The 16,980-nt window shown below is 33.2% G+C and overlaps 1 protein-coding gene across 3 annotated transcripts in view; it reads right to left on the reverse strand.

Annotated features, from left to right (window-relative positions):
- The window catches only part of iqgap2 (IQ motif containing GTPase activating protein 2), a 225,485-nt gene that overhangs the window by 104,266 nt on the left and 104,239 nt on the right, over nucleotides 1–16,980 (reverse strand). For all 3 annotated transcript variants that reach the window (XM_039758410.1, XM_039758409.1, XM_039758411.1), the window contains 7 exons: nucleotides 15,075–15,162; nucleotides 13,977–14,140; nucleotides 13,186–13,273; nucleotides 7,735–7,898; nucleotides 7,131–7,291; nucleotides 5,187–5,311; nucleotides 4,943–5,106 (listed from right to left, as the gene is read on the reverse strand). In XM_039758410.1, coding sequence (XP_039614344.1) covers nucleotides 4,943–5,106; nucleotides 5,187–5,311; nucleotides 7,131–7,291; nucleotides 7,735–7,898; nucleotides 13,186–13,273; nucleotides 13,977–14,140; nucleotides 15,075–15,162 — 954 coding nt within the window. The remainder of the gene's footprint in view (nucleotides 1–4,942; nucleotides 5,107–5,186; nucleotides 5,312–7,130; nucleotides 7,292–7,734; nucleotides 7,899–13,185; nucleotides 13,274–13,976; nucleotides 14,141–15,074; nucleotides 15,163–16,980) is intronic.

The following is a 16,980-nucleotide window of genomic DNA, read 5'->3' on the forward strand; positions in this document are numbered from 1 at the left end:
TGCTGCAAAATAGCAAAATATGAAAAAAGTGAAGGGTTTGAATGCTTTCTGAACTTGTCCATGCAAGTTTAATATATATAAATTGTGACTGCAAAAAATAAAAAAAACTATCAAAGGATAAAACAAACCTCCATTATATCATTACACATGTAATTTCTACTTAACAAAACAATGAAATGATCAAGTTCTTTTATTAATGATAAAGATTAACCGTGTTGTTAATGTTAAGCTTGTTACAGTGACTATCATGAATTATTCCCTATTGTTATCCATATATGCATATTGGGGGAAAAATACATGAATATTTCATGTTAATAGAGTTCTTAATTTTTTGTTCCTTAGGTGACTTCCTTTTGGCATGTTCATCAGAAGCATGAATCTCATTTCTGCATTAGGAATGTTGAAGGCAGTTTTAGGTTCAATAAGATAATGACTTTTTAATGCCTGTAATGAACAATGACTTGGGTGACAAGAATTCATAGTTAATTGTGCATGTTGCCAAGCTTTTGTTTATATGTACTGAAAAAGTTTCTTCCCAGAAATCATGGTAGGAAGAACGGTTTTCTTTCAATGTACGTATTTTCTTCTGTCTTTAAAAAACTACCACCCAACTGTACTATCCAAGCAAGTATGTTCTACAGACATTCAAGTCATTAATTATAAAATGAGGACATTCCCTTCAGTTGAAGACTATATTAGGAAGATTTCGTGATTTGCTCCCCTATATTTTGGTGGGCGTAATCTTATTGCCTTTTGATTTTATCTTAACAAAGCTGCTGAAACATGCCCATGGAGGTCTTATTATTGTGAACTGACTGGGGTTTTGAACAAATTCTTTGCTGGGTGGATATTCTTCTTGTCCTGAAAATATTGTTTATTAACAACTATAGCTTGCAGCGAGACTCACAGACTCTTTAAAATGAGATGTTAGGCTAATGAAATAAGAGTTCCTTATTTAACATATGATCTTGCCAATTTGTTAAAGCAATTTCTAGTGACCCTGATCATGATGTTAAATAAGATTTTGCCTAGAGGGGACTGGGCGGTCTCATGGTCTGAAATCCCTGCAGATTTAATTTTTTTTCTCCAGCCATCTGGAGTTTTTTTTTTTGTTTTTTTCTGTCCACCCTAGCCATCGGACCTTACTCTTATTCTATGTTAATTAATGCTGACTTATTTTCTTACTGTGTCTTTTATTTTTCTATTCCTCATTATGTAAAGCACTTTGAGCTACATTTTTTTGTATGAAAATGTGCTATATAAATAAATGTTGTTGTTGTTGTTTTGGGTTGACCTGTGCTCATACTTTTCCTAATTTGGGGGGTTTGGGGATATGTGACGATCATTATTTAAATGAGATTTCTGTTATGATGAACTTGTTTAAGTTATACTCATAGATATTTTTTTTTAATAAACAGTAAACATACTTTTGTGAAACTGTCTAGAATGAGCTTTTAAGTGACAAAAAATAGCTTTCTAGACCAGTGTATTTGTACATATACTTTAACCAGTCATGAAAAATGAAACTACAACTCAGTGACTATTTGGAATATTTAAAGATACAATGCTGGAAACTCCTGTACCACATGGAAGATGATTTTAAAGTCCATTTATGCTAAATGTAACCATTTTAACCTTAAGTAATAATGCTTCCACACACTTAAAGCACATCATTCTGAGGAATACATTTCCAAAACAGATCAACAAAACAATTCTCAGGAAATCCTACTGCAGCCCATGTTATACAGGACTTTTGTCAAAAATGGGTAATTTAAAGCACAAACATTAGGCAAATATGAAACATGAATAATGAATTGAAATATGCTTCTCACTAACAGGGAGAGTTGACCAGATGTGAGAGTATTATCAGTTTTGCCAAAAACAGCATACAAAATCTGTAGTTTTTAGCTGTGCTAAGCTATCTTGGAGTAAATAATAATAATTCTTTGCATTTAAATAGCGCTTTTCTCACTACTCAAAGCGCTCAGCAATTGCAGATTAAGGACCTTGCTCAAGAGCCCAACAGAGCAGAGTCCCTTTTGGCATTTACGGGATTCAAACTAATAGAGTATGCCACTCTGAATATATATAAATATATATATATATATATATAAATATATATATATATATATATATATATATATATATATATATATATATATATATATATATATATATATATATATATATATATATATATATATATATATATATAAATATATATATAAATATATAAATATATAAATATATATATATAAATATATAAATATATATATATATATAAATATATATAAATATATATATATAAATATTATATATATATAAATATATATAAATATATATATATATATATATATATATATATATATATATATATACGTGCAATAACAAATCAAATCATTCAGTTGTCTTTGCTCTTATGTCATTTTATCAGAGCTTGACGCCTGGCATCTTTTTTTGGCCACAAGTTCGTTTATGTTTGGTGTGAGGTTCTGTGTTGTGGAGATTCTCACGATGGACTGCAGGTGCTCATCAGTGAGGCGACTCCTGTGTGCTGTTTTGTTAGTCTTTATCACTGAGAAGAGCTTCTCACACAGATATGTGCTACCAAACATGCACAAGGTTCGAGCCGCATGTAGACGGACGTTTTTTGTTCTTCAAAGTCACCAAAGCGCCAGGCAAACTCAGTGCGCAATAACTCTAGCTTTGCAATAACTTGCAGCATCATAAGGTAGACTTGATTAACGCGGTAAGTGTTGGCAAGGCAGCTGAAGCGCTGCATTATGGGATCTGTAGTTTATTGTGTTACCAGCGCTTCATATACCCGGGCCATTAATAACAATAATACAGTATATAAAATGATCTCGGGGCGGATATAATTACCGCGCCGGGCGGATGTGGCCCGATGACCCTTGAGTTTGACACATATGGACTAAATAGAACTTGAAAAGATATATTTCTTCAAATGTGATCGCGCAATTCAGATAGAGTTGACGCGCACTACAGCATGCATGCCTCAATGAGTCATCCTCCCCTCGCTCTTACTTTTTTACCGTTCATCTAATGAATACACCAAGTATGGCTTTACCAAAACAATCATTGATGGCGAATAAAGTATCCATTATTCGAGTATGTAGTTCGGGATATATATATACATACATATATATATATATATATACCCGCGTATCGCAGCGGAGAAGTAGTGTGTTAAAAAAGCTATGAAAAAGAAAAGGGAACATTTTAAAAATAACGTAACAAGACTGTCAATATACAGTATTTGTTTTGTGAGTGTTACTGAGTGTTGCTGTCATCAAGGATTTGATTATCATTATTTCTTTCAATCAGGTTCGTATTTGTAGGATGTGTTGTGTTCAAGTTACATTCCGTGTTTGTCAATCGTTGTAAAGATGACAGGTTTCATTCATCGATTCGTTTCTTACTGCATCAATAAACAGCTCGTGTTCTTCTTTATCTGAGACCTGACACACTGCATGCACGGGTTTTTTTTACACTGTCTTCCTTTAGCGGGACATTGACTTTTTCCAACGTGTGCTTTGTTTCCGCAGTAGCTGGATTTATGAATATGCTTGTAAGTATCAGACGCTTCATATTTTTTGCTGCCTTTTCAATTGTGTAATTCGGTTTTTGTTCAGCGCTCTTTGGAACTGTTGCTTTTATCTGTGCACTGCGTCAGTTCACGTGGAGCCACTCTGTGTACATGCATCGAAGTTTCCCAGCTGTGCTGGTGCCATCTCGTGCTATGTCCATGGCTGTATTAAATGTTACCTTAGTCCTGGCACTTAAAACTTTCTCTCGCAGTTTCAATGCATGTTTTCTTCAGCGCTTTTTTGAGGTCTTCCTGGTTTTCTATGTACTGCGTGATTACGTGGGAGGCGTGATGATGTCACACGAAACTCCGCCCCCACGGCGTTGAAGCTCATCTCCATTACAGTAAATAGAGAAAAACTGCTTCCAGTTATGACTATTACGCGTAGAATTTCGATATAAAACCTGCCCAACTTTTGTAAGGAAGCTGTAAGGAATGAACCTGCCAAATTTCAGCCTTCCACCCACACGGGAAGTTGGAGAATTAGTGATGAGTAAGTGAGTGAGTGAGGGCTTTGCCTTTTATTAGTATATATATATATATATATATATATATATATATATATATATATATATATATATATATATATATATATATATATATATATATATATATATATATATATATATATATATATATATATATGTGTGTGTGTGTGTGTGTGTGTGTATATATATATATATATATGTATATATACACACATGCATACACACACACACATATATATACACATATACATATATATATATACACACATATACATATACATATATACACATATACATATACATACATATATATATATATACACACACACACACACACATTCACACACACACCTATCTGTAAATATGCATTCAGCGCTTTTAGATTCACACACATACACTTATTTGTGTTTTAGTTGTGTATTTTCCATTGCTGCATCATTCACTGTGCTTAGAGAGATCTCCATGCAAAATTAAACCTACTAAAAATAAAACATAGATATTGGTTAGATGTTAACCAAGTCAATCAGGGTCACATACTATTTTTCATAAAACAGTCAGATGATATGCCACCATTTATCACTGATTTGATATGTTAGAAAAAGTATTCATATAAATGGACACTTTACAACATACAGTACCACTGTTTAATCACTATTTACAAAAACAAAAAAATAAAAACTACAGTTAATCGTTCTTACATAATTTGGGTAATATATAAAATTTATTCTCTGCACTTTTGTAATAATGTGGAAAGAAGTACTTTCTAAGGCTTTGTGTTGTTTAACAGTACACAGTTTACTGATTAATGGTAGCTGTATGTAGATTTTTTTAACTGCAAACTAATTACCTTGCATTTTTTAACTTTAGTTTGTTGCAGAAGATCCTGATAGTGCCTGGCTATGGTTGGTTTCACTCCCTGTAATTTGGCTGTAGGTAGAAGTAATGCTTCCAAAGTCTTCTTAGGGTCATTTTCATTAAGAGCATCATTGATTAGACCAATTGCTATTATTCCTAAAGGGGCAAATGTATTTGTCAGAGAGTGCTTAATACCACACCAGAACAGTTTTAACATGGATGCTATACAAACATACTTTCCTGTTCTTCCAGGACCTGATTGTTAACATCATCAATGCATTTTTGCACATCATTCCAAGTCAAAAAGTCCTGTCCCTGAAAAGCTGCTTCAGTCTTCAGTAAAATCAGTAGATCAGCATATCTAAAAAAAGTTGTAACACTATATTTTAGACAAATTATACCATAAACGCAATCTTTATATAATAATCAAAAAAAAATCCTTCATATTATACCATACAAAAAGCGAATGCAAATCGTGATATTAATGCAAACATTCCCTGACAGTGTTGAATGCTTGAAAAGGAACTATCATTTAAGAAGCTAGATGAGCATAAACTATGTATCATATTAAAATCTGTTAAAAATAAGATTATTATATCTGTTTGTAAAGCTATTTAGGCAGGGTAATAAAAGAGAAATTTAATAAATCACTAATAGCATAAAGAAAAGAGACACAAGAACAAGTATGATGCTTTAAATCAATAAGTGAACTTAAAGCTTCCCATTATTTAAAAGCAAGTTATTTAATGGGGATATATTGCAAGTACTTCTGGACGTTAGAAAATGCATGAAATTATAAATACAAGAAAGGAAATATCTACCAGTAAGGCTCAAAATAAAACACTGCAGACCTTGAAACTATAAATAGAGTACTGGAAACTTTAGTTGTACAGAAGTTATAAACGGCCTGTTCACATTAAAAATGTATTTTGTTATTTCTGAATAGCATACTAAACTTTCCCTTACTTACAGTACTAGCGGGTTGGATAATGGATGGATAAAGCATTTCGAAAAAAATATCTAAGTTCCAGTCAAAATGAGTTTGTTTTACAATAATCAGCTTTCTTCGTTTAGTTAAAAAAAAAATCCAATGATAACAACTGAAGAGGAAACAATATAATAAGTACAAATAAGATGACAATAGTGTTCCAAAAATGATACCACAAATTAATTACTCATAACAATTAGGTCACAAAACTGCCAACATAATCAACTTAAACTAATAACACATAAGCAATTGTGAACACTGAACATATTACTTAAACATTCACAGACCAGACTGGAAAAAGTGTGGGAAACCCTATATATTCATGAACCTCCATAACCTCTTCTAAATGTTTCCAAAACCTCTTCATGAGACTTGTACAATGGTTAGGTGAAATTTTAGACCATTCTTCCTTACACAACCAATTAAATTCTTTGACATTTATGGATATTACTTGCATGAATAGGCCTCTTCAGGTCATGTCACAGCATCTCAATTGATTTGGCCATTCCAAAACATGGATTTTCATTAGTTTAAGCCATTCTGCTGTTGTTTGGGTCATGGCCTCTTTGCTACCCTGATACTCCTGTAATATCTCCTAATAGAACTTTGAATTTAGTGTTTCCTCTATTATAGCAAAAAAGCCACAAACCATCATGCTCCTTTCACCATGCTTTATAGTTGGAATGATGTGTTGGTGTGCGGTGCATTGTGTGCTGAGGAACAAACATGCCTTTAGAAACACATTTATAGCCTTTTTCAGCCTTATGTACTTCTACAATGTTTTTCTTCTAAGGTCATCTAATGTTTTTTTGATTAGAACATGGTTCACTTGAATAGATATTGCTTGCAAAGAGCAGACATTAGGGGTTAGAGCACCTATAAGCCACCACTTTGACCTCATCTTATTGAATGCAAAAACTCCAATTGACATTTGAAGAAGCCACTAGCCTTGAGTGTCATATATGTTTTACAACCATTGAAGGTTTAAATGATGAACTCAGTATTGACAAGAAATAGTACATTTATTATATGTTATTAGTTGAAGTCGACTGTGTTTGCTATTATTATAAACACAGGCTGAGGATCAGACTACACTTTTACAATTAATGATTCATCCAAACAGGTTAAGCAAAAGTTCAAAGTTTTGTTAACACTCTAAGTAAAAAGGACTACCACATGAACACACATTTACCTCTGGAGATGGTCTTCATCAACATTATTGAATCCCATAGATGTTTCGGTCAATTGTTCCATAGCCCTGTGAGAATCCTTATTGTCTAAAATCTGATTAAGAACAGCTACTGCTGAGAGCATTTCAACAGCTACAGTTAGCTCTTCATGTGCAAGCTCCTCCTATGAAAAAAATGGACAGTTAATGTTTTGAGCAACTTATTTAAAAATATTTTACTATCAATGATATACAGGTACTTGTAAAATAATATAAAGCCAAATACTCCAAAAACTGAAATAGATAGTCATGAACAAATACAAGAGACTACCAAACATTTAATATGTATAGTATAAAGAAAATTGATGTGGGTGACATTTGTGTCTTGCTTCAGAAAGGATGATCTGTGTTTTATGAAATGTTTTGTATAAAGATATAGGGCTAATATGCTCCCTTCACTTTCAAACACTGTTAAAAATATTCCTAATTCTATCAAAAATAAAAGACATGAGTAAAAATAATATATAATTCACTAATGTATGAACTTTTTTTAATCACTGCCCTATACTTTCTCTAAAAGGGTAACATAGGAGAACAATGCTCTGGATTATGTACAATGGAGACTTACCTCTGGGCTCTGTTTCTGCAAATTGAAAAGTTCTGATTGATACAAGTCAGCTACAGACTCATAAATGACAGGTAGCTGGGCATCGGGATTCATCAGCTCTGTTACTGTTTGAGAAGCATCTCCATTATGAATTGCTGCATTTATTCTTGTGACAGCTTCTAATTCTGTTTAAAGACATTTAAAATTCAAATATATAAAAATCAAAATGTACTTTAATACTAATAGAAATGTTTAAAAACAATTTTTGAAAATCTCTCATACCGTATCATAATAAAAAAAAATCCTATGATAGATTAGATTATGTAATAGATTAGTATATTATCCATTTCTGCCACCACCCAAGTTAAACATAGTATAATTTAGTATGCAATAAAACATTCAAGAATTTACTTTTTATTTATAACTGAGAGATTTGCTCTGTGCAACAGACGTGCAGCATTTGATCTCCACTTTTGCAGGATAGAATGCCATTATCCATTTTGCTAGGCTGATATCAGCTTCTTTTTCAGTAGGCCTCTCTTTGGAATGAACCTTACCTGGTAAGGTGATCTATACCAGAACATGTAATACTGCAAGGACCTCTCTTGGAAGCACCAGCTGGACATCCAAGCTCTGACAAAGGACCATAGATAAGTAACACTGAAGGACAGAACTTTGAACCAATAGTCAACCAAAAGGATCAGCTTATGTGCACCCAAGAAACCAACGAGCCTTACACTCTAACTCATTGCTTTCCTCTTTTAGCTCACTGTTTAACCTGGCCATAACTTCCTCTGTATAACTGAGACTCCAGTGCTTAAAATAGGGTGTGGCCATAACAAACCTGTAGCAATCCCTTCTGCTTCAAAAAGTAACCAGGGCTGGACTGCAAAAAATGACAAATCATTCATAATAAGAGTTGGACAAGGGGTGCCATTAGTCAAAACCTTGCTAATAACAGCATGTGCCAGAGCAGAGGAATACTGAATACATGATGTTATGATTGGTGTATTTTATTTATTCTTTCGGCTTTTTACTGTGTGCTTTTGGACTTCTAGGTATCTGGCCAGGATTCTTCCATCTTAAGGCTCTTATTTCTTGTTATTTTAATTACTGACATAATTTTTTACCATCTTCCTGTGACATCACATTGGATTCTCACAAACACTGGCATTTTGCAAGTCTTGCCTTGACACTTTCCCCTCCCAGCAGCCGAGAGTCGAGGGAATTCTTGGTAGCGAGAACCAATCGGATCGCTCTCCGCTACCAAGATTCTACCAAGAATTGAAAGCACGGGCCAATCGCGGCCCGTGCTCGGCTACCAAGAATTGACCAATCGCGCCCGTTTCGGCTACCAAGAATTGGCCAATGACGGCTCGCTCTGCTACCAAGAATTGACGAATCACGACTAGCAAAACTCGGAGAGGGCGGGCCAACCTCTTGTCAGTTAATGTATTCTGCAAAAGCTTCTTCGAGTCGGCACACAGAGGCGCTTCAGCGATTTGCGTTGCTTTTTGAACTGTCTAAAAATGTTACTCACTAGTGTCGGTTTGTGCAGATATATTTACGTTCACCTACACATGTTCTGAATGATTTTTTTAAACATTCTTGGTTAAGTTTATTACATTTACTAAATATTTGTGCAACACGTGTAAAGACAGATATAATAATGTATAAATACAGTATAATAAACATTGAATTGTATAATCATAGTTTAATTTTACAGAGTGAGCTTTAAAAATACTAATATGAAATGCTCATTAATTATAAAAATACAAATCATAGAGAAAATCAACTATGTGTACATATTTCCTACAAAAGACCCTTGGGAAGTCTTTCTGGTATATAAATATATATGTATATATATATATGTACCTGTAAAAACAAAAGATTGGTATGCTTTTTTTTAATACTTAACACTAAATTATTCTTATAAAGCAGACCTACACCTTTAATACTCAGATGATTCTACTCATGCTGTAGAATTGCATATATATTATAGATATACATGCTGTAAAATAGCATGCATATTATATATATATATATATAGTTAATATATATATATATATTTATATATATATATATATATATATATATATATATATATATATATATATACTCAGCAAAAAAAGAAACGTCCCTTTTTCAGGGCTGTGTATTTCAACAATAATGTTTTAACAATCCAAATAACTTTACAAATCTTCATTGTAAAGGGTTTAAACAATGTTTTCCATGCATGTTCAATTAGCCCTAATCAATGAATTAACATGCACCTGTGGAATGGTCGTTAAGACCTTAACAGCTTACAGAAAGTAGGCATTTAAGGTCACAGTTCTAAAAACGCAGGACACTAAAGAGACTTGTCTATCAACTGTGAAAAACACCCCAAGAAAGATGCCCAGGGTCCCTGCTCATCTGCGTGAACGTTTCTTAGGCATGCTGCAGGGAGGCATGAGGACTGCTGATCATCCTTGCAGTGGAAGAGCCCGGACCTCAATCCCATTGAGCACGTCTGGGACTTGTTGGATCGCAGGGTGAGGGCTAGGGCCATTCCCCTCAGAAATGTCCAGGAACTTGCAGGTGCCTTGGTGGAAGAGTGGGGTAACATCTCACAGCAAGAACTGACAAATCTGGTCCAGTCCATGAGGAGGAGATGCACTGCAGTACTTCAAGCAGCTGGTGGCCACACCACATACTGACTGGTACAGTACTTTTGATTTTGAGCCTCCCTTCATTCAGGGACACATTGTGAAACATTTTTAGTTTATGTCTTATGGTGTTGACTCTTTTAGTGTTCATACAAATATTTACACATTAAGTTTACTGAAAGTAAAACAGTTGAAAGTCAGAGGACGTTTCTTTTTTTGCTGAGTGTCTATCTATCTATCTATCGATATAGATATATATCTTATATATATATCATGCAGTAGAATAGCATATATATATATATATATATATATATAGATAGATAGATAGATAGATCATGCAGTAGAATAGCATATATATATAGTTAATTATGCTTGTTTACTAGAACACATATAGTTATTTTGCACTAAGTATATAAACATTTCCCTTTGCAATATTTCCAAATATTTATTTTTACCTACTTCAAGAATGTCAGTTTGTGCAGATATAATTACATTTACCTGCACATTTTTGAATGATTTTTAAACATTCTTGGTTAAGTTTATTACATTTATTAAATATTTATGCAACAAGTGTAAAAACATGTATAATAATTTATAAATATAATAAACATTGAATTGTATAATCAGTTCAATTTTACACAGTGAGCTTTAAAAATAATATGAAGTGCTCTATAATTATAAAAATACAAATCATAGAAAGTGAAAAGTTTTTTTTTCTTGACTTTATCTTTGCCAATTTAAAAACTTTAAACTGAATTGTTTGGGTGAGTTAATTTTATCTGAAAATGATAAATCAACTATGTGTACATATTTCCTACAAAAGACTCTTGGAAAGTCTTTCTGGTATATAAAGACCAATGAATTACTGCAGTAAAAATTATATATATACTGTGTATATATGTACCTGTAAAAACAAGAGACCGGTATGCTTTTTTTTAATACTTAACACTAATTTCACAAATCGTTCATATCAAGGCCAATATAGAATAATAATAATACTCTATATTAACATTGATGTTATAAATTATGCTTATAAAGTAGACCTACACCTTTAATACTCAGACAATGCTATATATATATATATATATATATATATATATATATATATATATATATATATATATATATATATATATATATATATATATATATATATATATATATATATATATATATATATATATATATATATATATATATATGCTGTTTACTTTTAATTTGCAATATTTCCAAATATTTAATTTTACCTACTTCAAATTAATTGTCAGCATCAACTAGAATATATTACTTTCCAAATGTTATAAATATATACAAACACAAATCTGTGCACTATTATTTATTAAATCTTATTGTGCTTTCATTTTTATTTTATCCTTCTTGATTATGCTGTGCAGCCGTCTCAGACGATAGTAAAGGCACTTTATAAGGAAGTGAAATGCATTATTATTTGTTATAATTATGATTCAATAGAATGGGCAGGCAGTAAGTGTGATTTTTAACTTTGCTTGTTGTCTGTGTGTTCCTTGACAAATCATACACTAAACAGTTTTCGTTTAATCAAAAAAGAAAAATAAACAAACTACAACTGCAATGTAGGATTCAAGACACCGTTCGTTGAAGAGAAATTTTTTTTTTTTCCATTCGGCAATGTGCCTTGAGCGGGATTCGAACTCGTGTCCCTGCAGTAATTTTTGGTAGGTCGTCTCTCAAGAATTGCAGCCGTACCTCGACTCATGCGCGATATCCTTTTCCCAGAGGATTTTCCAGGAGTTTCCGATGCATGTAATTATCTGTGCAAATGCTTAAAGGGTCACTAAAGGTTTTTCTTTCTCATCAGAGTTTGGATCCGTTTACTGTATGGTGTATGGTTTTCCGTTTGTTTCCCTTTTATAGTTGCTGCTTTTCTTGCTTTCAGAAAACAAAAATACCTCCTACAACTGTAACTGCAACAGCATTCACACAAACCTTGGACTGTAGAAAGCATGCTTCCCCTTTTAAAAACATTTAAAATATCTTTAAAATTGTGAAGGATTTCAGTATTTCTCATATATGAAATTATGTTTTTCAAAACGTCCACCTCTAACACACATTCCACTTCTGTGACATAATAACAGACATCAGATACATGCCTGCAGTATTTCCCCCGCCCCCAAACAAAACATTGCCTGTGTAGGTTTGACATCTTCTCCATAAACATTGGTCTGTGAGCATTTTTATTCCCATACCTAATGCAGGCAACCATAATGCAAACCATGTAAAAGTGAAAGTTCTTGCAGTTCTGAGGCCTGAAAAATATCTGGCACCTTAGATATTTTATTAGGGTTAAGGAGTCTGAAGTAAGTAAAGGGAAGCCAACTTTAAAAGGTGCTTTGAACCGAGTCTTCATCATAAGAAAAACAACACAGGCCATTTCACTCTCAGGATGAAACAAGAAAAACTTTACTCAAAACTTTCAGAGTATTTTTTACTATATTAAAATATGTTCATTTAATAACATTTTTAAATATTGTATTTACCATAAATCGATATCTAGACTACGCACTCATACAGGAACTATGGAAGGAAACTTTTTGGATACCAGCGTACATTTATTAAAACTATCATCAGTTTGCTGCCAGTAATTTCACACAAATAAATTAACAGGAAAAAACGCAGAACTCTAAGAGCTGATTTTACAAAAATAACCAAAAATCAGAGCACTGTAAATCTTTAAACCTTAACTCATTTCTATAGAAAAACTGTAATAAGTTAGCTGACATGCTATGTTGTGCTTAATGGCATTTTTTTTTTTACCACCAACAGCTAAAATAGAGATTCAACTTACTACGTTTATGTGCTTCCACAATGTCATTGCAAGTGATAACAATTTTCTGCATCTCATCCTTATCAAGGCGATAAGAAGCGTTTGCATCCTGCAAGCACAAAAGGTTATGAGGAATAAAATGTAATGTCCATATATCTTTCTTATTAGTCCCAAGTATTTTATAATACAAATTTTCAACATTTACTTCATTCTATTTGTGACTTAATAAAGTGGCCATGAACAAGAAAGTAAACAAACTACCCATTTTGTGCCACAGTCTGACTGCTACTGAATCACAATCTGGCTATTTACAGTGTTCACAGAGTCACTGCTATGTGCATTGTTACAATAGCTACATATTAAACATGGAAAATTACCTTTCATTAAATTTAAATTCAGTGCTGACTGTCCTGTTGAACTTGAAAATTAAGTTGTATTTACTACATAACCTATGTTTTGCCATCAAGATTCAAAAAGTGGGCAAACATGGAAAAAAGGGGACTGTTATAGAATATGTCACTGTCCCAGAATCACATATTTAAAATATAAACCAATCAGTTTTTTGATGACACTATTTGTTTTGATTGACAGGAATATACATTCATTTGGACAGGATATGGTTTAGGTTGGTTAGTACTCTTACCTTTTGTACATATGGTGATAGTTTTAAATGTGTGATTTGACATACAAATAATTTTTCTGTATGAAAAAAATAATCATGCTTCAGAGCGATTTAATGGTTTTCCAACAAAAGTTGAAAGGGCCATATTTAACAGGATGCAGATACCAACAAAAATACATGATAGATGTACCTGCTGTTTCAAATCTTTGTATGAGCAAAATTGTTCCAAGTACCATGCAGAGTTACAATCCTGTATCCCAATAAGGTCCAGTGCAGTAATCTTTAGGCCTTCAATAAGGGCAGCTTCATCATGTCTGTTGACAGCATTATTCACAAACTCCACTGCCATGAGCACTAAAAACAAATATGTTCTCTTTTAAACTCTAATAAAAATTACACAAAAGTGACTAATGACCACCTATGAGAATGTACATGCAAGTACTGAATGCATTTATACTGCTTTGTTCTTCAAATAGTTGTGGAAGGATGATTTAAAAAAAAAAAAATAAACTACATATTAGAACCCAGCATTTACAGAGTTATACATTTTGACAATAGTTGTTAAATTTAAAAGGACAAATTTAAAGCAGTACACAATAAAACAAACTTAAAAATATAAATTAAACAATTTGTATATTTTGAAATATTTACAACACTTTGTTGATATTACCACATCAATGGAGGATTAAGTTCAAAAATTCAAAACTGAAATGTTTTCCAATTAATTAAACCATTTTGAATGGGGAGCAGTCCTACCCTTGATAAATCTTGCTTTGTGTTGACTGTAAAAAATACCAGGCAAATACTTAATCTTTCCACTGATTAATATCTTTAGAAAGTTCATCCCTTTGTGGTTAAAATAAAAATATTCTAAATAAGATTGTGTTGCCTTACAGTATTCTTAAGCAGTTTGTACATTCTTCACATGTCTGCATGGTACTCAGTTTTCTACCCCATAGCTCAGTGATAAAGAGTGTATTAACTGGCAGATTTACCCTGGTATTTAAGCGAGTTTAAATACAGGTTTGTGTGTAAGAGGTGGTGCCCTGCAACATTTTTTTTAATATAAATATTTTTTTTCAGTTTCCTTAGAAAATAAATTTGCATATTTAACATATTTACTACTCATGTACAGCAGCCTAGTATTTTTTGGCAGGTTTGACGATAGGCAAATATTTAGTATAGAAAGAATGTATCAATAGAAAAGACAGACATTTTCCTTACCATTGTTGACATTCTATAAATTAATCTAATGTCAGGTTATGTTATCAATAGAAATCAAACTTACTATTGACAGAGTTTAAGGTAGTTTGAATTTCTGACTGTGTAAGAAGTTCTTCATATACATCTCTCTCATCTGAAGAAACCGTTAAATTCTACAGAGAAAAAGATAAAAACAAGTGGATATCACAATACAAATTCTATATCAGAATGCATATGTTAAAAGTAGCATTAAGACAAAAATGTTTCTAAAAAAGTAGTTATGCTTCTAATAAGTTCATTAGAGACCATTAATTAGTTATCAATATCATATTAAGCAATTTAATTTTGCACTTTTTAACAGTATGAAAGGTAGCAACCTTAATTACAACCAGCAGATTCATCTATCAGAATGGCACAAAACAATACATTCTCGGGCAATGAGGTTATTCACTATTATACCAGAGCCAAAAGCAAATGTCACCAGGCAATGCTAATGTTTTGAAAAGGGTGTGAAGGAGAACCAGGGAGGGCAATTAACTAGCTGGAAGCTATTGAGCGGGCAGTAAGCGGTTCTTTTACGTTCTGTGGAACCTTGAGGGCTATTGGACTGATCACTTACGTGATATTTGGGGTTCCAAAATGCTAAAGCACCTGGGGTTGACAATGAGAGCTCTAGTTACCGCCCTAAGGCTTCCAAAAAGAAAATAAGATGCTGGAAGCTGATCAGTCCAGTAAGCTTGAAGTTGCTAATGGAGTTGGTAGCAATGCCATAACTAGTGGTTTTGGGAAGACATTATATTAAGAGGAGTGTGGTTCCTTGACAGATGCAAGAAATGACTGCACTCTCTTATGTACATGTAGGCCATAAAAGCATCTTTTATCTTGTATTTGTACAGGTTTTTATACATATATATCATCTATCTATACCTATACATCTATATAGATCTATTATCCAGACACACATGGACAAAATTGTTGGTACCCTTCAGTCAATGAAAGAAAAACTCAAAATGGTCACAGAAATAATTTTAATCTGACAAAAGTAATAATAAATAAAAATTCTATGAAATTTAACCAATGAAAGTCAGACATTGATTTTCAACCATGCTTCAACGGAATTATTTAAAAAAATAAACTCATGAAACAGGCCTGGACAAAAATGATGGTACCCCTAGAAAAGACTGAAAATAATGTGACCAAAGGGACATGTTAATCCAAGGTGTGTCCACTAATTAGCATCACAGGTGTCTACAATCTTGTAATCAGTCAGTGGACCTATATATAGGGCTCCAGGTAGTCACTGTGTTGTTTGGTGACATGGTGTGTACCACACTCAACATGGACCAGAGGAAGCGAAGGAAAGAGTTGTCTCAGGAGATTAGAAAGAAAATTATAGACAAGCATGTCAAAGGTAAAGGCTATAAGACCATCTCGAAGCAGCTTGATGTTCCTGTGACTACAGTTGCACATATTATTCAGAAATTTAAGATCCATGGGACTGTAGCCAACCTCCCTGGACGTGGCCGCAGGAGGAAAATTGATGACAAATCAAAGAGACGGATAATAATGAATGGTAACAAAAGAGCCCAGAAAAACTTCTAAAGAGATCCAAGGTGAACTTCAAGCTCAAGGAACATCAGTGTCAGATCGCACCATCCATCGTTGTTTGAGCCAAAGTGGACTTCATGGGAGACGACCAAGGAGGACACCATTGTTGAAAACAAATCATAAAAAGCCAGACTGGAATTTGCCAAACTACATGTGGACAAGCCACAAAGATTCTGGGAGAATGTCCTATGGACAGATGAGACAAAAATTGAACTTTTTGCCAAGGCACATCAGCTCTATGTTCACAGACGGAAAAATGAAGCATATCAAGAAAAGAACACTGTCCCTTCTGTGAAACATGGAGGAGGCTCTGTTATGTTCTGGGGCTGCTTTGCTGCATCTGGCACAGGGTGTCTTGAATCTGTGCAGGGTACAATGAAATC

The sequence above is a fragment of the Polypterus senegalus genome, chromosome 7, assembly GCF_016835505.1.
Source record: "Polypterus senegalus isolate Bchr_013 chromosome 7, ASM1683550v1, whole genome shotgun sequence".
Lineage (NCBI taxonomy): Eukaryota > Metazoa > Chordata > Cladistia > Polypteriformes > Polypteridae > Polypterus > Polypterus senegalus.